General features: G+C 38.3%; 1 protein-coding gene across 1 annotated transcript in view; it reads left to right on the forward strand.

The window, feature by feature from the left end:
* DENND1B (DENN domain containing 1B) overlaps positions 1–25090 on the forward strand; it is a 269985-nt gene that overhangs the window by 158363 nt on the left and 86532 nt on the right. The window contains exons 11-13 of the mRNA XM_040263718.1: positions 8283–8383; positions 14699–14744; positions 19368–19469. Coding sequence (XP_040119652.1) covers positions 8283–8383; positions 14699–14744; positions 19368–19469 — 249 coding nt within the window. The remainder of the gene's footprint in view (positions 1–8282; positions 8384–14698; positions 14745–19367; positions 19470–25090) is intronic.

Consider the following 25090-nt stretch of genomic DNA (forward strand, 5'->3'; position numbering starts at 1 on the left):
TCAGTTGTGTCTGACTCTTTGCATCACCGTAGACTGTAGCCCACCAGGCTCTTCTGTCCATAGAATTCTCCAGACAAGAATACTGGAGTGGGTTGCCATTTGCTTCCTCAGGGGATCTTCCTGAAGATCCTCCCAGCGATTTAACCCTGGTCTACATGGCAGGTAGATTCTTTACTGTCTGAGCCGCCAGAGAAGCCCGTGTATATATGTAGGTGCTTCCCTGGTGGCTCAGATGGTAAAAGCTTCTGCCTACAATGCGGGAGACCCGGGTTCGATTGCTGGGTGGGGAAGATCCCTGGAGAAGGAAATGGCAACTCACTCCAGTATTCTTGCCTGGAAAACCCCATGGATGGAGGAGCCTGATAGGCTACAGTCCTTGGGGTTGCAAAGAGTCGGACACGGCTAAGCGACTTCACTTCACTTCACTTCATACATTTAAAAGTGTTTGAGATGTATGCCAAATACACATATATGTACTTTAAGTGTGTATGTGAATATTGTATACAATATAAATAATATAGCATATTACATATATATATGTAGCGTTTCATTCTCATTTAATTATACGTCATTTATGAATGGTTATAGTCATTTTGCTTCACTTGTGAAGATTCAGAAACTCCTTTGGGGCTGCCTCGCACCTGTGGTTGTCTGTCTTTCCGTTGCTAGTGGTTCACCATCAGTTTTACTCCTGGTTAAGAGATGTTTGTAGGTTATGATTTTCAGAGATGCCTAATAGTTTTAGAAAATAGGTTCAGTCAATTAGGTTTTATTTATTGGCTGTTTGGACCATGTCCCTCAATATGGTAGTAGTGTGATTATACCAATATTATCTTCTAAAATTAGAGATTTATGTTTCAGTTCAAGATTATTCAACTGAAAACATTGGATGATTTCATGTAAGCCAATTTTTTCTTTTATCCTGAAATTTATTATGTAACGGATGAAACAGTTGAACAAGAGTGATCTCCAGGTTTCTTCCTAATTGTCAGTTGCAGGATTCTTTAATTGTATGGTTTACTTCTTAAATAACTGCCTCATTTTTAAAGTATAGTTTGTATATAATTCACATGAACATCCTCACTTGCAGTCCTCTAGAGTCCAGGGTCTGGAAGCTTGTGTGGAGAGAAGGCAGGTACGTTTGAGTTATGTTACGGTGTCAGGCTTCTGAATTTTGTGGAAAAGTAGATGGGTTCCTCTAGGAAAAGCAAGACTGCTGCTGAATTGACTTGAAGAGTGTGAACTAGAGAGCAGAGAGAGCGAGAGAGCGGTAAACTTGGTGACGGGAAAGTCGCATAGGGGAGGAAATGGGTGGGCCGGCATTGGTGTTTCTGTGCAGTGTGACAGCTGCAGAAACGCAGAGCTGAGGCTCCCTCGAGTGTAGGCTCCTTGAGGGCAGGGGTCTGTCTCTCTGGCTCATCATCCTGTCCCTCAGCACCAGTAGCCACGTCTGACACCTGTGTTATGTCCCCACGTCTAGTTGTGTGGTCTTGGGCAGTGGGTTTAACTTTGTTTCGGTTCCCCCACCTGTAAAATGAATGAAAGCATGAGTACATGAAAGAAGCAAGCCAGCGAGAAACTTTAGAGCTGTTCGGCTGGCCAGCCGCGAGACGAGCAGAGCTTTCCCAGGGACTTGGGTGCAGGGAGGTCAGGATGAGTGTTTGCCAGTGAAACAGCAGGACACACCACCCTAAAGGAGGAGGCAAGAGTGACGTGTAAGATAACGTCTCATTATAAAAAGGCATCGAAAACCAAAGGGTACAACCAACCGCTGTCCTCTTTCATGACACAGGATTGCTGTTTCAGCTGTCAAGTGGAGTGTTAGAGTTTTGCTGCAGTAAGAATGTTTCAGAGTTGGAATAACCTTGCAGTTTTCAGGTCACCGGCTGCTACCTTTCTTGGCCTAAACTTTTAAATGTGAATGTAAATTAAATGCATTTAAACGGATGGTCTCTTTATGCTTTCCACTAAAATTTTTTTCATTCCATGAGGAATTTATCACTGCAGCAGTTTATTCTGTGCACCCATAACTGTTTATAGTGCTTAGGTTTCTGAGTTAAATATTGATTCACTTAAAAATCAAATGAAGTCTCTAATCAATATTTCTTGCATTTTATGCATAAATAAATTCCTAGGGGACATAAACTTGTCCCTCAATAATTCTTATAGAAGTTTAGTTGCAGGCAGAGGGACTTTTACAGGAGAAGAAAAAAAAGGCTCTGGCTAAGAGACACAGAGCCCCGAGTAACAGGAGCAGCGACGGGTCAGGATGAGATCTTTACTTGTAAAGTGTGTGAATTAGAGTCGTGCTGTTTTCTGTTGCGATCATCACACTCAATGGACCGTCTTCCTGTCTTCTCCTTGGAAATCTGATAATGTGTTTTTTTCCCTCCTCAAAATGCATGTTTACCGAATCACTTAAAACATGGCCTATTTGTATCAGGGGGCTGATTTCCTCTAATAAATATCTAGTTTAACTTGCAGAGCAAAGTGAGATTTCATATCACATAGGGAAGGAACTTGGGTTTCGCTTCTAACTAAGTATGCTTGCAGATCGAGGTGACGACTCATAGAATTTTCATCAGCTCCCTCTGTGACATTTTGGAGAGACTGCTCTGTTGGTTTCCTGCAGACTCTGATGCCTGGGGAAAGTTTTTTACATTGCACCTCTATCATAGATGTTGAATTTTTCATTTAAAGGTCAGCTGTTCTTGTTTGTCTGTTCAAAGACTCCTTCTCTGCTATATAATTAGTATAAAATGTTTTCAGCCAGTATGTATTATTCAAAGCCTTATAATGATGGGGATTTTGAATCTTTGTATATCAAAAGCCAGGTTAAAATAATGGTTATTGTATTCTGGAGCCTGCCGTCATTGGTACCCTGGCTTTGCCACTTGGTAGTTGTCTGAACTGAAAGTTGCTCAGTCCTGTCCAACTCTTTGCGACCCCATGGATTATACAGTCCATCTAATTCTCCAGGCCAGAACACTGGATTGGGTAGCTGTTTCCTTCTCCAGGGGATCTCTTCCCAACCCAAGGTTCGAAGCCAAGTCTCCTGCATTGCAGGCAGATTTCTTTACCAGCTGAGCCACGACAGAAGCCCAAGAATACTGGAGTGGGTAGCCTATCCCTTCTCTGGCAGATCTTCCTGACCCAGGAATCAGGCCGGGGTCTCCTGCACTGCAGGCGGATCCTTTACCAGCTGTGCTAGCTGTGTGACCTCAGGCCAGTGTTGTAACTTTGCTGCAGAGTCCTGGTCTGTAAAGCGGGCGTAATGATAATGGTACCTATTTCATAAGGTTGTTGTAGGATTAAACCTGAATGTATGAAGTGCTGAGAATATGCCCGGCCCAGAGCCAGCTTGCGTCATGTAAACACTTTCTCCTCACTGTTGTCAGTGACAGCATAGCCCTTAGACTTGTGGCCACAAAGGGAAGGTCCAGTTTCCTTTATACCGTGACTCGGTTCACCATTAGCAACCTTTGTTGTCAGATTTCTCTGATTTCACAGGCCCCAGGTCTTGTCTCTTTCACGTGGCTTCCATGCACACTTATTTCACAGTTGTACTCTATAGGAAATAAATATCCCTGTGAGTTTCTTTTGTGTGCGTGTTAGTTTGTTGGGACTATATCAGTTTGGCATATTGAGTATGCTTGGTGAAATTATATGTGGATTTATATATTCCTATGCCATTTGACAAAGATGATAAGGATTTTTTTTCCTTAAACCTTTATTTGATAGCTTTTTTTCTTTATTTGGTACATTTCATTTTTGCTCAGTGACAGCAGTGTATTCCTTCAGTCTCAAGAATGTGATGTCAGTGATATCTTCTGACCCAAACACTGAATCTTCTTCCCCATTCCCTGGTTTCATGAAGAACTGTGGTGGTAGAGAAACAGCTGACAAATGTCAAAAGAGCGCTGTAGGGGGTCTAACCCGATTATGAACCTACAACTACCTCGAATCTTAGGTAATTCTAATCAAAGTAATGTGATTCTCTTTTCCCTTTAAGCTTAGAGTAAAACCTAAAAAGTAAAAAGATTCTCCTTCTTTCTTGGCTTATTTATCAATCTCATTTCTTTTTTTTTAAATTGCCTTGTAGTTGATTTATAATATTTTGCTTGTTTCAGGTGGACCGTATGGTTCGGTGTTTTTATAGACTCTGCACCATTGGATCGCATTTCTTTACAGGCCTTCATTCTCCAAAGAAAACCTCTACAGCACATCATTTGCTTTCCTCTGTCTGCAAAGTTCTGGAAACGTTCTAGGGAACTGATTTGCTGTGACAGTCAGCACTGTGTTCAGAGGCGCAGACAGATCTCATCTAGAATGAAACCTGGCGTCTTCACCAGGTCCCGGGAGTCTCCTCAGCTCCGACCTGCTTCCTCTCTGACCTTATCCCCTGCTGCTCCGCCGTTTGATCCAATCAGCTGAGCGCCCTGCTACTCGGTGCAGGTGCTGAGCGTGTCCCCCACCCCCCTGGGACTCCTGGATCCCCCTCTCCCCGAGTGCACCTTCCTTAGCTCCCGTGGTTCACTCGGGTCTTGGTGCCCTGTGGCCACATCAGAGTTTGTCCTCCACCTCCTGTGTAGGATGGGCTCTCTGTCACTCTCTCCCCACTTACCCTGCTTTAGGTTTCTACACAGAATTTACCTCTAGCTCAGACATAAATATATGTTTTACTTGTTTACTGTTTGTTCTCTGCTCTGATGCATAAGCGTCACGGACACGGGGGCTTGTTCCACATCCCTGTCCCTTGGTTGTTGCTGTTGAGTCATGCAGTTGTGTCTGCCTTTTTGCGACCCCATGGACTGCAGCACCTCAGGCTCCCCATCCTCCGCCAACTCCCAGAGCTTGCTCAACCTCATGTCCACTGAGTCAGTGATGCCATCCAACCATCTCATCCTCTGTCATCGCTTCTCCTCCCACCTTCAATCTTTCCCAGCATCAGGGTCTTTTCCAGTGAGTCGGCTCTTGGTATCAGGTGGCCAGAGTATTGGAGCTTCAGCATCAGTCCTTCCAATGAATATTCAGGGTTGATTTCCTTTAGGATGGACTGGTTGGATCTCCTTGCAGTCCAAGGGACTCTCAAGAGTCTTCTCCAGCACCACAGTTTGAAGACATCAATTCTTTAGCGCTCAGCCTTTTTTATGGCCCCAACTCTCACATCCATGCATGACCACTGGAAAAACCACAGCTTTGACTAGACGGACCTTTGTTGGCAAAGTGATGTCTCTGCTTTGTAATATGTTGTCTAGGTTTGTCATAGCTTTTCTTTCAAGGAGCAACAGTCTTTTAATTTCATGGTTGCAGTCACTGTCCACACTGATTTTGGAGCCCCAGGAAAATGAAGTCTGTTTCTGTTGCTTAGTAGAAATGTATGATGGCACATGGCAGGTACTCAAAACTTTGTTGAATTAAGTGACTAAATTATTATGATATTTCCAATTTCACAGTTACCTACTGTGCATTAAATCTTTCCAAGATTATCTTTAGATAGATTTTTAAGGTGGGTCTGAATTATTGTCTAGGTAAAGTGTTCTGTTAATCATCTGTATGGAAAAAAACAGTTCTTAACCATTTCTAAAGATATAAAGTGTTAGAATTGATCTGATCTGAGAATAAAGAAGTTAGATCTCTCTGAGACCATGTTTATAGATCATATAGCATGTATTTCTCAAAGATGAGGAAACTGGGGTCTGCTTCTGTTTGCAGGTGTGTGTGTGTATTTGTGTGATGTATTCATTGTTATTAGCTTGTACAACATTGTTATTACCTTGTACAATATAACTTCTTAATTCCTAGTAAATTTATTTTCTCTTGTTTTTTTTTTTTTTTTTTTTTTCACTTACTGCCTCACCCACAAGCATGTGCTGTGATCGTATATTCTCTGCTTTCTTAAGTCACATAGTTGTTACACGGTGCTGGGTGGACATGGACAATCTTCTGATACATTTCTGCCTTCTTTGGAAATCTCCACTTGGATGTCTCCGTGTTAACGGAATCAGTATTTGCACGAGCAAATTCCTCAAAGTTCTACCTAAACCTGACACTTTTGTTGCATTTCTTTAAATAATTCATCCTGGTTGCTTAGGCCAGAACCTGTGCTTTGGTGGGGGAAGTATTTTTACCTCTCCTTGGGGCCGATCCCTTGCATCTGGGAGGTTGTCCAATGTTGCAGAGCTTCCTTCTTTCCTGGAGGGTCTTGATTAGCTGATGTGACCCTCTTACCAAATGTTGGCTTTCGCAGAAAGTTTCTGACTTTGCTTCTTGTTGCAGAAATCGTCCTCTAAGAAACCAGTCAGATTCATCAGATGATACTGTGTCTTATTAGCAAGCAATTCATGACTTCCCTTAGGGATGACCATCAAGGGCGTAGGGGGAAAGTCTGTAGTATTTAATACTGTGCTTTGGACTCTGGTGTGCCCAGTAAATTAGCTTAATGTTGTTATAATTCCTCGTTTTGAGAATGCATTTTCCCTCCTGTTACACAGTTAATTATTTTCTCAACAATGAAAAAGAATACTTTCCTTTTAAAAACTGTTTTCAATGAGCTGTTTTAAAAAGCCATCTCTCTGCAGATGTAGAAATCGAGTAAATTAAGTGCCTCTCACAGCTCTGTGAGTGCTTTTAGCCCATCAGGTGACAGTGAAGCTTTTCAAGTTTCCTCATTCACAGCCAGGGAGCACAGGCAAGCTAAGAACTGACACCACTGAGACCAGCCCCGCTTCCATTTCCCTCTGGCTCAGATGCACAAGAGAAGTCAGTGGGGTCTGAAACTGTTAAAGAGAAGCATCTGAATGCCTCCTAGTGGTATACTGTGTGGGCTAATTACGAAATTTAAAAATAATATGTTAGAAAGAATATTTTAAATTATTAAAACTTGTAAATGCAAAGTACTAAAACCCTGTGATGATAACATTCCAAATGGAACAAATACATTTTTTGCTATATAAAAATTAATTCAAAATCTTAACCAGAAAAAATATAATACATATGATGAAGATGATGGTATTTTTAATCAAGATTTTTATGTTTTTGGTTCAGATTAGATTATTGTAACTGACTTTTTAAAAAATTTAGTGGAACTATTTTGCACTTAAATATAGACAAATGTTGCTACTAAGATTGAATTGTTTTGTTTACATTTATCCCTTCAATTTGATTACCATATGAACTTTAATTTCTTTGTATGATAAAATAGAAATAATGGTTTATAGAAATTTTGTGGTGCATTTTTAGATGGTTTTATTTTTAAATTCCATTTTTCAAGTCAAATGAAAGCTTTTATTCATTCAGTGTCTTGAAAATGTAGACTATAGTAAAACTTTAAAATGAGGAAGAATGCTGATTTAAATATTTCTTTAAATGCTAAAAAAAATAGGTCTCAAGACTTACAGAAATATAATTTAAAATGTAAAGGAAGTCACAGGGAAAGAATTCTGATGAGGGTCAGTGGGGGTGCGGTGGGGAAGCAATATCCCTTTGTTAAGCATTAAAAAAATATTTAATTAACTGCTTGCCAAAGCAAAACAATTAAAATGGCAATTACCTTTAAAATAGCATCAGTGTATTTGCAGCTGTTGTGGTATAAAGCTAGGAAGCACGATGTTAATCTGAAAGGAGCAGTTTAAATATGAAATTATGATGTCCTTGGCTTCCTGTGGTACAGCTGTCGAGCTCGGGCAGCGCGCTGGTCAATGGTGACATTCTCCGTGTCAGCGAGCAGCGTCTCCTGATACCATCACCCGCGGTTCACACGTCGCGGCATCTCCAACTGTCGAACGCTGGGTCCCCCGGCGCTGCCGCAGCTTCCAGGCTCCCCCGCCTGGCTCACGTTTCATTCTTTGGCAATTTGCCCTAATGATATCCCTGCGGAGCCCCCAGCCTCGCCTCCCCCCAAGACCGCATCCCGGCGCATTCATCCGAGCGAGCCGGGCTCGGGCAGCACACGCCGTAATTTCCCACAGTTCCTCCTAAGACGCTGGTCTGATGTTTCAGGTTTACTTAGGTTCTTAGTTTTGACCCCAAACAGTCTATGTTAGGAAGCTATAACCGTCCCTGTAAGATGCCCAAGAAGCTACTTTGCTGCTTATGCATTTTTCAGGACAGCTTCTGAAACAAGAGACTTTTTTTTTTCCACAAGCAGAATTGATCAAGATAATACGATTCAAGATCATACATGGCTTTATAAGCATGGTCCATGTTTGATAACTTGAGCGTGTCTCTCCGTGTGGAGGGTCAGAGGCCACTCACTGTTGTTTCCCTTTTACACTTTCTAGTTAACCGCCTGTCTCCACGGCTCGGTCGCCCTGCTGTACCCGATGTACTGGCAACACATATACATCCCAGTGCTCCCCCCACACCTGCTGGACTACTGCTGGTAAGTTGGCTCTGCCGGCTCCCGTGGGCCCAGACTTGAGGACTGGGAGATGCCGCCTCATCTGCAGATTAAGCAAGCTTCGAGGGCTTACTCGTATGTGTATGAATGAGACCTCTCAAACCCGACATGGAGATCAGCAATAAGTATTAAAAGGGGTTTTATGAAGGGCAGAGTGGTTCTTTCCAAAGGTAGCAAGAATCTATTCTTGGCAAACATGAAGTTCTTTAGATTTCCTTGAGTGTATTCTACGGTCATTGAGATAATTAAATGCACAGATAGAAGCTGACCCAGTCTTAACAGGTGTGGTTAGGAACGTTTTGCAGAAGTTGTAGTATCAGTCAGAGAGCCCGTGTCCCAGGAGTCAGAATTTGTCTCCAGAGTCTTTGAGAATCCAGGCTGTCTCTCGGGGCACATGTTCATCCCCTCCACCCCAAGGCATGCTTTCCCACACACGCTTACCCCAGTAGCTCGCCTGGTACCAGATACCCGTGGAGGGCTTGCCTCGAATGCAGGGTGTCCCTGAGTTCCTGGTGGTGAAGTCAAAGCCTCAGCCTTGGGTCACCGTGAAAAGCAATGTTGACATGTGTGGGAGTGATTCTGAAACACTTGGCGTCAGAAACACCTGCTGGTGATCTCACAGTCTGAATTCCGCTGGGCCTCCAGAACTGCCCCTGTCCTATTCCCTGGAGGCTGACGGAGAATTAGACCCTCACACAGCAGCCCTGTGGTCTTCCTTGGGACTTGGGGCAGTCAGCTTCTGCAGGCAGAGCTCCTAAGACGTCAGATGAAAGCTTTTCCTTTGAACCGTCCATGTGCACACGGCTTCCCTGGTGGCTCAGATGGTAAAGAATCTGCCTGCCAACCAAGAGACGCAGGTTCGATCCCTGGGTCGGGAAGATCCCCTGGAGAAGGAAACGGCAACCCACTCCAGTATTCTTGCCTGGAGAATCCCAGGACAGAGGAACCTGCGTGGGGTCGCAAAAGAGTCAGACACGACTGAGTGACTAAAACAACAAGGGTCCCCATATGTGCACACACACACGCACAGAAAGGAAATGATTTTGACCATAATATATTTGTTTTTATCACAATCAATGTTACTTTAAAAAAAAAACGCTTTTAGAAATGAAGTAGTTATTTTATTTTCTGATTTCATGAAAAGCACATCAACTTGACGTGTTTAAGGGTTGAAGTGATCTAAGTTCATATAATGAAGTTTTCTGTCAAGTTTTTATGACCAGGCCTCTTCCGAATGAATGATTTTAATGACAGTACATATATTTGACCGTATATCAATTAAACCCACCTATTGTGGACTTCCCCAGCATGGTAATGTTACTAGCATTGATAATGCCATGAAGTAAGTTTCCAGTGACTTCCCACTGCCATCCTGCCCTTTGGGTGCTGGGAGGCAGAAACAGTTTGGAAGGAGACTGGAGGTATGTGGTTTAATTATACTGAAAAGCATCATACACACATCCTAGAGTACAGCTGGCTCTAGAAATAGCTGCCTTGGTACTCACTTTAGAGCTTTCTTCTCTCACCAGTGTACTTAGAATAGACCAGCATCCTCGAAGTCAGGAACCACGATTCTTTCATATCAACATGTGCAGTAGATCTTTGCACATAGTATTCAGCAATTAAAACTTACTTATTTTCAATAATTTTGACAAAAGTATTAGAAAATGCATTGCTACATGATTTTAAAAAATCTATGCCAAAGGAGAGTCCCTTGGACTGCAAGGAGATCCAACCAGTCCATCCTAAAGGAGATCAGTTCTGGGTGTTCATTGGAAGGACTGATCTTGAAGCTGAAACTCCAGTATTTTGGACACCTGATATGAAGAGCTGACTCATTTGAAAAGACAGTGTTGCTGGGAAAGATTGAGGGCAGGAGGAGAAGGGGACGACAGAGGATGAGATGGTTGGATGGCCTCACTGACTCGATGGATATGGGTTTGGGTAGACTCTGGGAGTTGGTGATAGACAGGGAGGCCTGGTGTGCTGCAGTCCACGGGGTTGCAAAGAGTCGGACACAACTGAGCAACTGAAGTGAACTGAGTGGTTCAAGAACTAACACTTCTAATTGTGAGGTTTAAAATTACATTTTATCATACATAATATTAGTGCTATTTTAATTTTTCTGTAGAAAATGTTCTGAAATCTTAGGAGGTAAAATCCCTTTAAGTTCTGTTCTCTGTAATGACATGTTTAAGACTTCCTGAAATGCTGTGTTTAGAAATGATCACTAACTCTCTCCAGAGATGTCTTCCTGATACTTTCTAACTCTGCCCACATGTCCTTTTTCAGCTGCTTCCCCTGAAATGAAGGAAGCTTGTTTCATATCTTAGTCATTTCTGACCTCTGAAATAGCCCCTTTAGGACAGGTTCTAATAGCCTGCATGCTAGGCACTTTCCTGGTCCAGAGAGCAGAGCCATGGTAATCAAGCAAGAAGTTATCTGAGAGTTCTTAAACCTTAAGGTCACTGTGACGGACTCCACTTCTAACATAGGAAGTGGGTTGTTTTTTTTTTTCCAAAATAGCTGTCCAAGGCTCCAGCTCTCTTTCCTTGTCAGAAAGTCCCACAGATTGAACTAAGAAAATGGTTTTCTTCTCTCTGCATCTTTGCCACTGATCCTAGCGTCATACTGATGTGTGTGCAAAAGGGAGAAGAATTTGAGATCGTGCCTTCAATCTCACATTTTCTGAGTAAAGAAATTTTTATATCCCACTCCAAAAATGGCAGTAGGAAGATGTGATGGGGTAGTTGTGTATTTGCCAACTCTTGAAGGTGGTTGGACTTGGCCAGTCCCGAGGCAGTCCTGGCCCCTGGAAGCGGTGTCTCTGGTGTGGGCTAGACTCGGAGGGCCGTGATGCCATCTTGTGACCGTGGGTGAATAGCGCATCTTGGTCGGCTGACGGAGGCTTGCTAATTGGTCAGCTCATTCCTTCATTAATCCATCCCTTTGTGGACCTGACATTTAGTAAATATGTGTTTGCCAAGCTGTGAGTATGTAACATAATGAATAGGACTTAGTTTCCATCCCCTGGGGTCCCCAGACAGGAAGAACCTCCCATGTTCGTGCACAAGTGCACATGGAGAGCCCGGAGGAGTACCCTGATGCCGTAGGGTTTATGTCCGAGGCTCATCAAAGAACCCTGATCAGAGCACCCAGAAGTGCCCACCGTCTGCTAGGGTAGGAAACGACCCCATCTGTGTTTTCCCCTTCCTCTGCCAGTATAAGGGGAAAATGGGGAGCTTCTGTGTAACGGGTATAAAGTTCAGTTATTCAGCATGATTAAATCCTAGAGATTTGTATAACATTGTGCCTTTACTTACCAGTTACTCTATTGTAGACCTAGGAATTTGCATGATAGGTATTGATACACAGAACAGAACAGAACACGAAAAGAGTGCTTTAATGTAGGAGGCCTAGAGTGATGTTGCCACGTGGCCTAACCTTCTGAGTCCTGAAACACCCCCGAGACACTGAGGCCAGTACCAGTATGATTGTTCATTTCTGTGATAATGGTTGAGTCACTGTTTTTATGTTCTCTATCTATCTGATTCTTCTTTTTTTTTTTTTTTGAAAAGAGCAGATTTAGCTTCTAAGAGAATAGTTTTTTTTTTTTTTAATGGAAAATTATTTTGTTTAGACTACCCTAGGTTAATAGAGTACTGCTGTTATAGTCTCCCCCATGGGTGGCCTCCATAAGAAAAACCTAAAAAAGAAAAAAAGCTACTACAAAGTAATTATTTTTTATTTTTCAGTAAAGATTAATTGCTACCAAAAAGAGGCTGCAGTCATAATAGAGCCTTCTGTATCCTGTCTTTGCAAAATCATTCCATTGACAGAAAAATCTAGGATAGTTTTACACATAGTTGATAAAATGTCTGTGTTGCCAAGGATCTTTCCCTGACTTATTAGCGCCCTAATCTAATTAGGAGATTTCAGCTGGGGCAGCAGAATTACCTTTCATGAGATTTGGCTGACTTAATATTAGGATATAGGCAATCCAGTTTTCATGAGGATGAAATAACTATTGAGTTTAATCTGTGTTCTAAAAAACACCATAATTATTTTAGGAAGGTGTGCTCTAGATTAATAATGTTTGCAGCCCAACATGTGTGTATTCTGGATTTTTCAGAAGTTAGTGAGATAAAACTACATAGAGATACCCAGTGATCCCATAGAAAAAAGTATCAGTTACTTTATGGGTAGAATTTTGTATTGGATTTTTATTCTGACTTAACAGTTTCTGTAAATATGTTTATGCTTCAAGAGATAACTAGCTTTCATGAGGCTTTAAAAGTATTATCTAAGGTATATTTGATAGGACTTCAGTTGGTTAGCTACTACTTTTGTCACTGATTTTTTAAAATCTGTTGTATCCTGCCCTTCAACATAAGTAAAATAGATATAACATTTATTATATTAAACTGTGCTTTGAGATCTGAGATTCCATGGTCTTCCTGTGTTATGAACCTTGTGGTCAGGTTTCCTAACCTGGAGTGAATTGGAAAATTGTGCAGTAACTTTAATTTGTACAATTTTGTGAAAGTTGCCTGAACCCGGTCATGGGAGCCCAGAGTAGTTAGAGTCCCAGAAGGGATCCCAGGGGTGAGAACTTGGATGGGGAACCAACTAGCCTTCTTTAATTTAAACAAAAGTTCAACAGTCCACATTTATTCCTTCTCTCTCCTTTTGAAGGCAGAAAAATCTGTTGCGTCTTCAGGATATCAAGGCCTATAAACAGTTCTCGACTTTCAGTCAAATGAAATATCCAGAATATCAGATCAATTCCAGATGGCCCATTGCATAGAAGTTAAAAAAAAGAAAAAAGAAGGAACAAAGTTACCGAACACAAAGACAACTGGGAATTAAAATCTAGGACAATATGACCAGGCTAATGAGGAGTTAAATAAGAATTTGAACCATTCTTACTTTTTGTGAATCCTGGATGTGTGGATGTTAGTGGCAAGCTATCACATGAACAAATTAGGAACTCTTTGAGGTTACTTTGAAAACTGTGGATCTGCCAAGGTGCCAGTTTTGTCTGGTTCTCAGTAGCAAAGTGGACATGCCAGACTTTGGCCAGCTCAGTTCTAATAATGACAGGAATGTTTGGAATATTATGCAGATCCTTGGGAAAAAAATATGATCTGTTTTCATTAACAGAAAAGGTTTGCATTAAGTATCACACAGAGATGTATATAAAAGAAATGCCAAAATGTTTTATTTTAAAACAGCTACTAGCTTGCATATCTTCTACCACATTTATAGACACTTGTTCGTTTTCATGTTTCCTGGTTAAATAATAATTTCATTTTGAAACGTCGAGTTGAATAATTTCCTCGCTGTATTTCTTGAGAAATATTTCTGAAAGTACTGGTGAGGCTTGGCTTGGTGTGTTGTGAGCTTCATTTAATGTCTGTATCCTCTGCTGGAATGTCAGCCCCACAGGGGCGTGTGCTCTGCCTGTCCTGGTCATTGTGCCCCCATCCCTATGCCAGGCGGTGGCACCTGGGTCTGCTCCACAGACTGCGCTGAAGTGGTTAACATCACTCTGACAATTATTAGACAATTTAAAATTTATTAAAATGATAACTTTAGTATCATTATAAGTTAAATTTTATTCATTTAATATTATTACTAAATATCATTTTATATGACAGTTGAAAGTGGGATACAGAAGAATGTATGGAGTTTAAATAAAAGGCACAGGACGTGAGTGGAAAGATAGCAGAGAAATAGGATGGTGAGAGTGCTGGAGGAGGAGATTATTTATCTTTGCATCCTCAGTTCCCAAACTGTGCCTGGCACACAGTAGGTCTCAGTAAACACATTGTGACTGACTGACTCAAAAATTTTGGTGGTATATTATATGTGAAACCATGAATATATATTGATAAAATCATGTAAGAATCTAATTAAATAAAAAATTATTCAAATAAGTGTGAATAAATTTGATGATTCTTCAAGATATATTTGATAGGAAGTATATGGAAAAGATTCATCTTAGATGGTGGGAGACCCTAATATTCTCCTTATATTAAAAAAGGTTTTTTAAACATTATAACTCTTGATTTAATTATAATTCTGTGATTTTATATACATCAACCTTAATTTGAATATATCAGTGGCCTCAGATTAAATTTGAGTTTTCTGAATGGAATAATTTTAACTATCTATGATGTGCTGTGTTAGAACCACCCATTTATCAATGTATTTTCTAAACCATTCTGAATTACCGTATCGTTGTTTCAGTTTTAATGAACTCTGTGAACATATACGTGTGTATTTTTAATTTAGTGCCCCCATGCCGTACCTGATTGGAATACACTCCAGCCTCCTAGAGGTGAGTATCTTTCAGACATGAGATAAATTAATTCGTAAAAGTAATAGTTAAAACAGTTGTGTTCTGAGAGAATATCAGTTGAATAGTACAAGGAAGTAACTAGCTGCATATTTAGAGTATATGTACGTGATGGTTTTCCAAAAGGTAATATTGAAATAATTGTATTTAATCAGTACGCACAGGGCTATCTTCAGGGGCCTGAGACCCCCGAAAGTAGGTTCTGTTTGGTTGCAGTCATGTGTTAAGTTTTAAATACTAAAAACTTAGTCTTTGAACCATTTTCTTGCTGATGCTTGAGATATTTTTTATCTGTTTCTCTTTCAGAAGATGTATTTCTATATTTTAAAAGCAAAAATTTTTGTAATTATGAATCATAAAGGATAAATTTTTATTTTGCGAACTTTACTATAATCCATTGTTTCAAAATTTTATCAAAAATGTGTTTTAATACACTAATCATGAACTTTTAAATTAGAATATAGCTTTCCAAAAATTTTAATTTTCAGTCCTCTTGGGACTTAAAATGTACGTTTATTTTTTAACTGTCATCTTAGTGACTTTTGTCATTTGTTATCACTGTAATGGAAAACCTTGAACTTTAAACACCTCAAACTTGAAATCAGTGAGATTTCCAGAGAGGACATCTTATAAGATGAGTTTCTAAAAAGTAAACAAAAGGCTTGGGTTAGTTACCTGGCATCATGCCAGCTGATTTGTTCAAATAAATTTCTTCTTTGGCTGATTGTCCATATTGTACTTTATCCCAGTTTCCGAGAAGCAAACTTAGTGAGTTAGATTTGGTTTAATGATTAGTCATTATCACTGTATCAGTCCTCACTTTGCTGATCAAGGAAGATCCTGGGGATTATTTTTAAAACTCCTGAGCATCTTTTGTGGAGAGAGTATGCTTTAACCATTAATAAAGAATACATCTTAATGAATTATAGTGGGTTTAGTTTCTTTTTAATTTTGAAGCCTGGATTGCATAGCATAATAACTCTGTAGTTTGTTTATTTTTAGAATACTTCTTAAAGGCCAAGGTACTTGCAGTGAAAACAAATTGTATAAGATAAAACATAAATAAGTAGGTATTTAATCTACTAGTAGAGTGTAGAATATATGACCGGCATTTTATTCATAAGTAGTTTGATTTCTTGCAAAAATCTAACCATGGTTGGTTGGTGTGATTTTTTTTTTTAAGTCATCAAATTTGATTTTGATGTTAGTGCACATATCTCTTTATTTAACATACCTGACAGAACACATAGTTTTTATAATACATTTATTTATGCAGATGAAAAATATTTGAAGTGGTTGACTGTATCTGTTTTATTATTTTGCATAATGATTCTATATCAACTTTTTAAAAAGCTTTTCCAGAATACTACAGAAGATAGTACATGCTTTAAATATTCAATAAAATTTATCACATGTTTATTGGACACCTGTAGAGAAAATCATTACCTTTTTAAAGAAGCAAATTTAAGAATTTTTTACTCCTTAGAGTATTGTCTTGGACAAGCAGTCCTTTCTACCTTTCAAATGGCTCTTATCATGAAGTGAGACTGCATGAAGCCACAGTTAGGTCAGCTGGAATCTCTGCTCCTTTTATACTCTGAACTTATTAAGCTATCTTTATTTGGCTTTATTTGGTTTATTTGGCTGAATAGTAAATGAGAAACTATAACAGGAACTTCAGGAATGTCTTTAAACCAGTTGGGTACCATTTGGTAACTTTCTTCTTAGTCTTTTACCAGGAGATACACATCCTGTATCAGAGTTCCATTCTTATCATGACATTATTAGGCAGATTTATTTTTAGCTAAAATTCTAATCTTTAGTCGTGCTTTTAAAATTTTATTTAAGTGGTATTATAATCAAAATACAAATATATTTACACATTTTACATATGAAACAGGACTGGGTAATTTTTCTCATTTTGTTTGGCTGCAAGTATGACTGATTTTTTTTATTGTTGTTGGGGAAGTGTTGAAATATCCTCTTCTCTCTCTGTCAAGAAGGTTTCAACACTTTTTATCAGTTTTACAAAGACTTTTAAACCTAATTGTTCAAAGATATGAACTTAATGTCTTTCTAAACCTTTTAAAAATTATTTTTATGTGGTCATAAGTAAAAGCTGGCTAGGAATCTTTTTTTTTAAATGTTTAAGTTTGCTTCTGAAATGAAAGGTAAGGGCATTTTGTTCCCCCTGAAAACTAGACTTTAGGGGTAAAGTCCAGGCAGACTAAGGCCTTTTAGTGTGATTGGGAGTAAGTCCGCAGAGGCTCCCAGAGCAGGGCTTCCATCACTGAATGATTCTGGACACAGTGTGGACCCAGTCCCACAGCATCGTTTGGTGGCTGCCGCTGTGTCCCTTCCTGGCATCTTTGTGAGGTGCCCAGGTGCCCAGGTGTGCTGGCCTCACCTGGGAGGAGGGGGACGGGTGGGGGATGCCAGCAGACTGGGTGGCATCTTGTGTTGTCCTCAAGATGACTTTCAGTCCGTGGCCTAATAGTATCTTTTTATTTCTGAGGGATAAAAAGCACATTCTGTTTCCACACTTTCTTACTCTTTCCCCATCAAAATAAGTTCATGAATTTTGTGAGACAGAAAAGTACGGGACAGAGGAAGAGGTGCCATTTCACAGGCCGTCTGACCTTTTCTTCTTCTTTAGAAAAAAATAGCTAAAGCTAGGTTTGGAGGGAAATAAAAGAGAAAATACATTAATCTGAATTTTTAAAAAACAGATTTAAATTGCATACTATTTCCACCCCCTTGTTGGCTTGTGTAGAATTGTTCTCAGTTTAGGGAGGCTTGGTGTGTTGATTTATTGAGATGAACACATTTTCCATTCTTATCGAGTGTTCCCTATAACAAATTTTAATGTTCAGCTATTATCAGACTTGTTTAATCTAAGAGAAACTTTGAAAAAACTATACATTTCATACCAAGACTAATTTCCTTTATTCAGAGTTAAGTGTTAGTGATGTTACAAACATTTTGGGATCACAAAACCATTACTCTGGGCTATTTAGATGAACTCACTTCATTCCCTGAAAAAAAGTATCAGGTTTCTGGATTATCCTTACTATTTCTGTTTAAAAGGGCAATTTAGAATGGAAGATGGAAATGAAACTTAAGGTATACTTTTCCCATCTAAACGCCATTAATATACACATATTTTTCTTCATAAAATAGGTTATTTTTATGGTTATGCTATAGTTGATTTATAGATAACCACATATTTACATATGTAAATCTCTTTTACATATACATATGCACATGGAAGGGAAATGAGTTCATAAATATTTGGCACTGATATCACTATTATAAGTGATTCTCTGTTAGTTTGTTAGAAATGGCCATCTTCTGAATCTTACTTTAGAATAATTATAGTGTCTTTTACAAGACAGAGTTTCAGAATCATGTGTCCCCTTGAGAATCTGTATTCCACGTAGACATTATGGCTTTCTTAATTCATAAAAATTCCCTACTTTAGACTGTCATTTTCCTAGCAAATTTAGCATTCTACCCAGTACACAGATATTTGAAATTCTAAATAGATCGCAGAAATTTCAATCTTGGCTAACTTAAAAGATTGTCCTGGCCAATTTAATATTTAGGATGTTTAAATTAAAAAATGGCTGTTATTCTAGAATGTCACTTTTAAAACTATTGCACTGAGATTAATTCATAGATTGCTAGTTGAACTATGCAATTATGGAATTCTGAGTTGATGGATATATTTCATTAATGTACATATTACTTATTTTCACTAGGGAATAACATTTGCTATCATTTAAATAAGACTAATTTATATGATTTAAGTAGACATATTAGTTTAGATAGGAAAAATTAATTATAAATATTTCTTTAAGGATACAACTTTAATAAATTCTAACTTACTGTCATTTGTGCATGTATTGAGATAATTTGGCCATTTGACTAAGCTTTCAAACAAATATGACAAGTCACATAGCTGATCTGATAGGCTGTTAAATTTGATCCTTTTTATTAATTTCATGGGATAAAGAATATAAAAATTCTGTATTACTGCTGTCATTTTTTCTTATTCAACTTTCACTTATAAGTCATCATCAACTTACACCAAATTGATATGGAGATAATAGAGGAAATATTTACTAATTTAAAACTTGATTTATTACTTAGTCATATTTATTGTTTTATGTTAACCCCAAAGTATGATTTATGCTAAAAGTAGCTCTAGAACTGGCTACAAGTTCCTGTATCATAGGATTGAAATTCAATTGGTAAAATTTAAAGAATATAAATATTTACAGTTTATTATAGCAATGTCCCTATTTTGTATTTGTTGTAATATCTCTTCGGTAGTTAGATTACATTTAGTTGCTCCTAACTAAATTAATATTTTTAGGTGAGTAAACATTCTATTTTAAGTACTTTTTACTCTTACCTTTTTGAATGGTATTAGACAGACTTTCTCATAAGGGAAAATTGTTTGTATTCTTTCATAGTGTAGAATTTTCCTTTTTTTCTAAGGCTAATGCATTAAAATTAATTTTCTCTACATGTCTGAGCTCATGATAGGTTTGGAAGGAAACTATACTAAGATGTGTGTTTATAATTGTGTTTTTTAAACAGAGAGTGAAAAGTAAATCGCTGGAGGATGTGGTCATGTTGAATGTTGACACAAACACTTTAGAGTCGCCGTTTAACGACTTGAGCAGCCTTCCAAGCGACGTGGTAAGTATGGACGGTGTTTTGTGATGAACATACATGTGTGTTTTCTCCTGGACCCTTGAATCACCAGGAGTTGCTTTCCCACTTATTCTGTCTGAAATAAAAGGGTTGCCTATGTGCATGTGGTGTGAGAGGAAGCAATGTAGACCCTCAATTTAATATTTTTCCCTTTTGGCAGTCGAGGAGATGTCGAATGGAGCATCACATTCCTTATTGTAAGAGTAGGATCGTAATTAAAAAGCTCGATGCATTCATTAGGCAGAGTTTCTTTAAGCGCACGTCTCTTCATCTCATCTTAATCATTATATTACAAAGTAGGCATTTCTGTCTGCCTAGTGGCATGTCTTGCAGAAGAATGAGCGAGTTTTTGAAGGCAAGACGAAGAAGGGGGCCAATTATCGGCTTTTGCTTCCCTGCCACCTGCCAGCGCTTTTCCTTTTAATTAATGAGCTGATGGCACTGGTCAATATAATAAGAAATGCTTGTACAGTTGGGGTCAGAAAATTCTGGCTTTGATCTCCCTCAACTTTCTGAAACATTTATTTGTTTTCTCTAAATTATTTCAGTTTTATTTTTAATCTTTTCTCTCCTGCTGAGGGCCGCAAGAATGAAAACCTACACTGTTTGTCATTTGCTCTGGCAGAGCACAGACTGCTTACTTAGGATTCTATTTGTAAATTAAACTGCAAACCCAGTTTGTCATAAAAGACATCTGATCCTTTTGAAATGACGAAAACTGTCTTTTGTCTGTAAAGGCTGATAAATTAAGTGCCAGCTCTCTTTTGGTCTTTGATCTTGCAGAGGTTTGTGTGTGTGTGTGTGTGTGTGTGTGCGTGTGCGTGTGTGTGTCTGCAGCTTATAATAGGATATATTCTGTATTTTGTGTTAAGTGGTTTTCAGAAATGCATTTTTTTTGGCCTTTGTATTACTTAGAACAGGGTACAAATGCAGATTGTACTGCTTCTGTATATATTCTAATGTCTATTTAAAAATATCTGTGTAACATAATTCTAATTTAAAATAACTCCCTTTTAAAAATCCATTTATTCAGATATATTAAAATTTGGAAATAACCTTCAAAATATTATTTTCAGTAATATTGCAGGTACTTTGAAATCATGATTAGGTTTGAGTTTTTAATTATTTTTTTTTCAAACTCAAAATATACAATAACACTTGCCTTGATTGCTTTTATGGCTGCTGATAGGAAAAATGTGACTTTAAAGTCAAAATCAGATTATTTATGCTCATAAATAACCTAAAATACTTGCTGACCTTGAAGCAAATTAACTGAACTACTTTATCTCACTGTAGTAAAATTTGTGCTATGTATGAATAAATCCAAACCCAGGCCAGTGAAGAATTATATTATCTTTTTAGCTCATTATAACTAGATTGCCTCATTATAAAAATTCTGCAGAAGCTGCTAGAAAGGATTAGAGTTGTTCATTTAGAAATCCATCAAAGTAGTCTTCACTAGATAGGGACATAATTATGAAAATAAAGTCCCAGCTTTTAGGAGTGTTTTCCTTAAGTGCATATAGTCCCCACAGTTAATTCTCTGAAAGGATTTTTTTTTTCCTTTAAATGAGGAAGAATAAGAAAGAGAAAGAGAAGAAATCAGCTTTCTTGTGTTATATTAAAATGTTTATAGTCAGCTCTAGCGATAACTGATCATTACTTTGAGGAAAACAGTCTTTAATAGTAATTTTTTGATGGGTGATTCTGTTCAAATTGAGAACTGCTACTTTCCTAGTAGAATTAGTTTGATATTTAAACATTTATTTAAATATGTGAAGTTAAACAATATTCACAAAATGTAAAAACCTAAATATTGCAATGACAGAAGGGATCGTCCTACTGGTTAGTTATAAGCAACAGTTAATTAAACATAACCGAAATAGTAAAGAACATTCATAAAAAGGAACTCTGCAAGATGATATAGATACAGCTATTGTATTTGTATGGTTGAAATTAAGGACTGCAGACTTAGACAAATTTGAAGAACGAATAATCTGAAATAGTTCTCAGATGGAGCTAGGACTATTTACTGAAACTGTGAGATGTTCTAAAGTTATAATCCTTTTCTAAAAATATTTCAGGTGGTTGTTTAATCCATCTCTAATAAATTTAGGTTTTTCATCAGTTTAGTGGGGAAATATGATAAAGTATCCCATCATACTTCCTTTAGTTGTAAATGTTTTGAGTGAGATATGTTCAAGTCACAAATGATAGTCCTGAATTTTTTTGTGACTTAATAAATACGCTGAAGCCTGAAAAATATTACTGTTGGTATTGTTTGATAATTTAATAAATTACCTGATATTCAAACGGGGGCCTTTTAAAATTGTTCACCCAAACATTTATACTTAGAGGCTAGATGACTTTCTGTGCCTGTGCACTTTATTATCGTGGCAGCTTGACCAGTGGTCTTGGCTGTTCAAAGGTCAGTGGTCACAGTTGTCCTGAATTACTAGTTCTTTTTTCCTGTGGACCCTCTGCTGTGTTGCATGCTGTAATCTTCTTAATGGCTTCATTCCAATATTCACACATAATATTTTAGATTTATTGACTGTTAGAAATACTACCATGCCAGTAGCAGTTCCGCTGCTCTTAAGGTATTTAAAATTGGAAGAATAAATCAGGCCAAAGCTTTCAGGAACCCTTTGTTTTCCTTAAGGGAAAGGAAAAAAAACCCTCTTCCTGTCTTCTGACAAGAACACTTGTTTTTCGATTTCATCATTTCACTATAGATTTGGATCATTAAAAGAAAAAAAACAAATTTTATTGGGAGTGATTTTAACGATATTGATAATTACGTGGAATAACTTGTAAAAGCAGTAGACCCAGTAAAATATACTTTTGTAGTTTTTGTCTACAAATACATTGTCATTTTATTTTTTTTAGTGGCTGTGCCAGATATAGGTACCTTCAAACATATGTAGTTTGAGTGTTTTGAAATAAAAGAATAAATTTTAGGGCTATGTAACAATATTGCAGTTACTGTTATTGTGGTATGTTTTTAAGTGGGGGCAGAAAGAGCCAGTTTGTATTAAATATAACATTTGAAATCTCAAATATGTTCATTTTAATTTAAGAAAATGCACTATTGAGACCTCCTCCGTTGCAAATACATACAGTACACAAATTTAGTTTTGATTATGTAATAATTTAAAATGTATTTCTGGAGTATTAGTACTCATTTAAATTTTTATCATCTTAACATTTTTGAAAAGTAATTTGGAGAATTGTTACTGTTTCAAAAATGAATAGGATACCCCACTTGTGGGAAAATAAAGCTAATTCAAATTATAATGAAATATAGGAAATCTGTCTTTATGTGAATATTTATTTAAAACAATTATAAACTTAACTCTTATAGAAGAAAGCTGCTTAGCATTGACATCTGAAAAAGTAACATATATTAGAATATTCATTACTTAGGAAAGCAAATTTTGACCTGTGTGGTGTAACAGTCTTTAAATTATTTCAACTTACCAGATTGTGAAAAATAATATACTCTGAGGCAGGTCAAAATACTTACCTCTGTGCGAGACGAGAGGGTGAAGGTGCAGAACTCTACCGCTCCTGGTGTGGGTAGAGCCTTATTTCATACAGGTTGATCCTCAGACTACGGCCCAGACACTAGTGCGTGGTCCCCCGCATAGAAGCGTGGCTCACAGTGTACGAGCGCCTCTTGCTGATGGCAGAAGCCCACTCTCCATCCTAATCTTGTTAAAGAAATACCATTATGACTTATTTCACTTAAACTAGGATTGTCAGCACTGTTTTAAAACCTCATTTTCATGTTCTGTGTAATGCTATGGGAAAATGGCTTTCTATTTTCTGTTCTGAGGTTGTGTAGAAAATACAGTTTGCACACTGAAGAGTTATTGTACCCTTCACGGTAGGCCGCAGTATGTTACAGGACGGTGACATTCAGTGTAAAGCATATTTAATTATTAAAACATTGAAAAAGCCTTATTATAAAATAGAGTCCTCTAAAAAATGGTGCATCTGAGACTTTCAAATATCACACCGAGGACTAGGTTAATGGTTTTACCATGACGGGAACAGGAAAGGCACAAATTGCTCTGATTAACTAAAAGTCATTACAAGCCTAAAAAACTAAAGGAAAAAACCCCAAACTCTAACTAAAATTTTTAGATCATCTAAATTCAAGTGAGTTAATTCATTTGGGAATAAGTTTGGGAAAGAATTGGCTTTCTTGGAGAATTTTAAAAAATCAGTTTAAATTCAAGTATAGAAATAAATTTAACTCTTAACCAACTGTACAAGTAGGTCAGTAAATATGTTTAATTCACTGGATATTTCCTCTAATCTAACATGAAGGTTTAATATGTTAAATTGTCATAATATATGTCATAAAGAAAAAAAAGAGGCCCCAGAGAATATTCTATTAGTTCCAGGTCTGCCTGCGCTCTGCTGTAATCCTTATCATGTTTAGCAGTGACCGAAGCCCCAGCAAACCTCTCAAGTGTCCAGATGAGAAAGATAACAGTTTGACTCGGGTTCTAAAGTGATCTCGAGGATGTTGTTTTGTTTAATAGGGTAGACTCCAGGAGATGCTCCCTGTCCAGCTAGTGGACCAGGCCCCGGGGCATCACCCCTCCTCGCAGCCCCGGGCAGCGGGCAGTGTGGGCGCCCATCAGCAATCCTGGGAGAGGACCAAGGTTGCGTTTCTTCTGCCCTTTGTAGCGGAGGTTGCTGTTCAAGCCCCTGTTTAGACTTGCTTCCTGGAACGCGGTCTAAGGGTGTTTCCATCTGACTCCCACAGTAACACAGGGAGAAGCCTGGAAGTGGGTTTAATCTCTTCCTCTGTGGCTCGAGGGCCGCCGTGTGTCTCCTGGCCCTGGAGAAGCAGGGCGTGGTGGCAGGCACCCGGCTCCTGCCCCAACTTCAGCCGTCACGGGGGCCCCCTTTTCTTCTCAATAGTTATTTTCAGAGATGAGACTGTTTACAAAGTTTTTTTTTTTTTTTTTGTCTGTGAGTACGAACAGATCCTGCTGTGTTTTCCTACTGTTTTCTTGGTGTGTATTTTTTAATAAACTTTCAATACCAAAGCGTAATAAAACAAAAATTAAAAACGCAAAATCTTCATTAACTGGGCTTCAGGCATTTAAAAGCTCTTCACTGATTTCTCTTGGCTGCATGGGAGAACCAGTCCAGCCCTGCGGTGCCTCCCTTCATGTCTCTGTACATTTAGCATTTGAAAGTTGATTTATAATTTGTTACTTTTAGTGATTTTTTTCAGTGCTCATGAGTTTCCTTGGTTTTCTCTTGGCTTTTCATTTCCGTCTAAATTAGCTAGCCTTTCTCCTAATATCTTTTCTTCTCCTGTGTCATCTTAAAAATGCGCTTCTCTTTCTTCTTGCTGCCTCTGTATGTGTGTGTGTGTGCATTTATGTATTTAAAGACCTTGATTTTGGTTTTAAAATAATAGAAAAATTGTGTGTGTGTTTAAGTTCTTGAGTTTTCCATATTTGAGAGACATTTTGTGCACAAGATGTTGTGAGCACTGTCACGATAGTGGTTCCCAGGTCCTGCGGATCGGATGACGACTTGGTGGACTTCTCAGTGATTCTGGTCCCTGGATCCTGGGC

Source organism: Oryx dammah, unplaced genomic scaffold (assembly GCF_014754425.2).
Source record: "Oryx dammah isolate SB20612 unplaced genomic scaffold, SCBI_Odam_1.1 HiC_scaffold_21, whole genome shotgun sequence".
Taxonomy (NCBI): Eukaryota; Metazoa; Chordata; class Mammalia; order Artiodactyla; family Bovidae; genus Oryx; species Oryx dammah.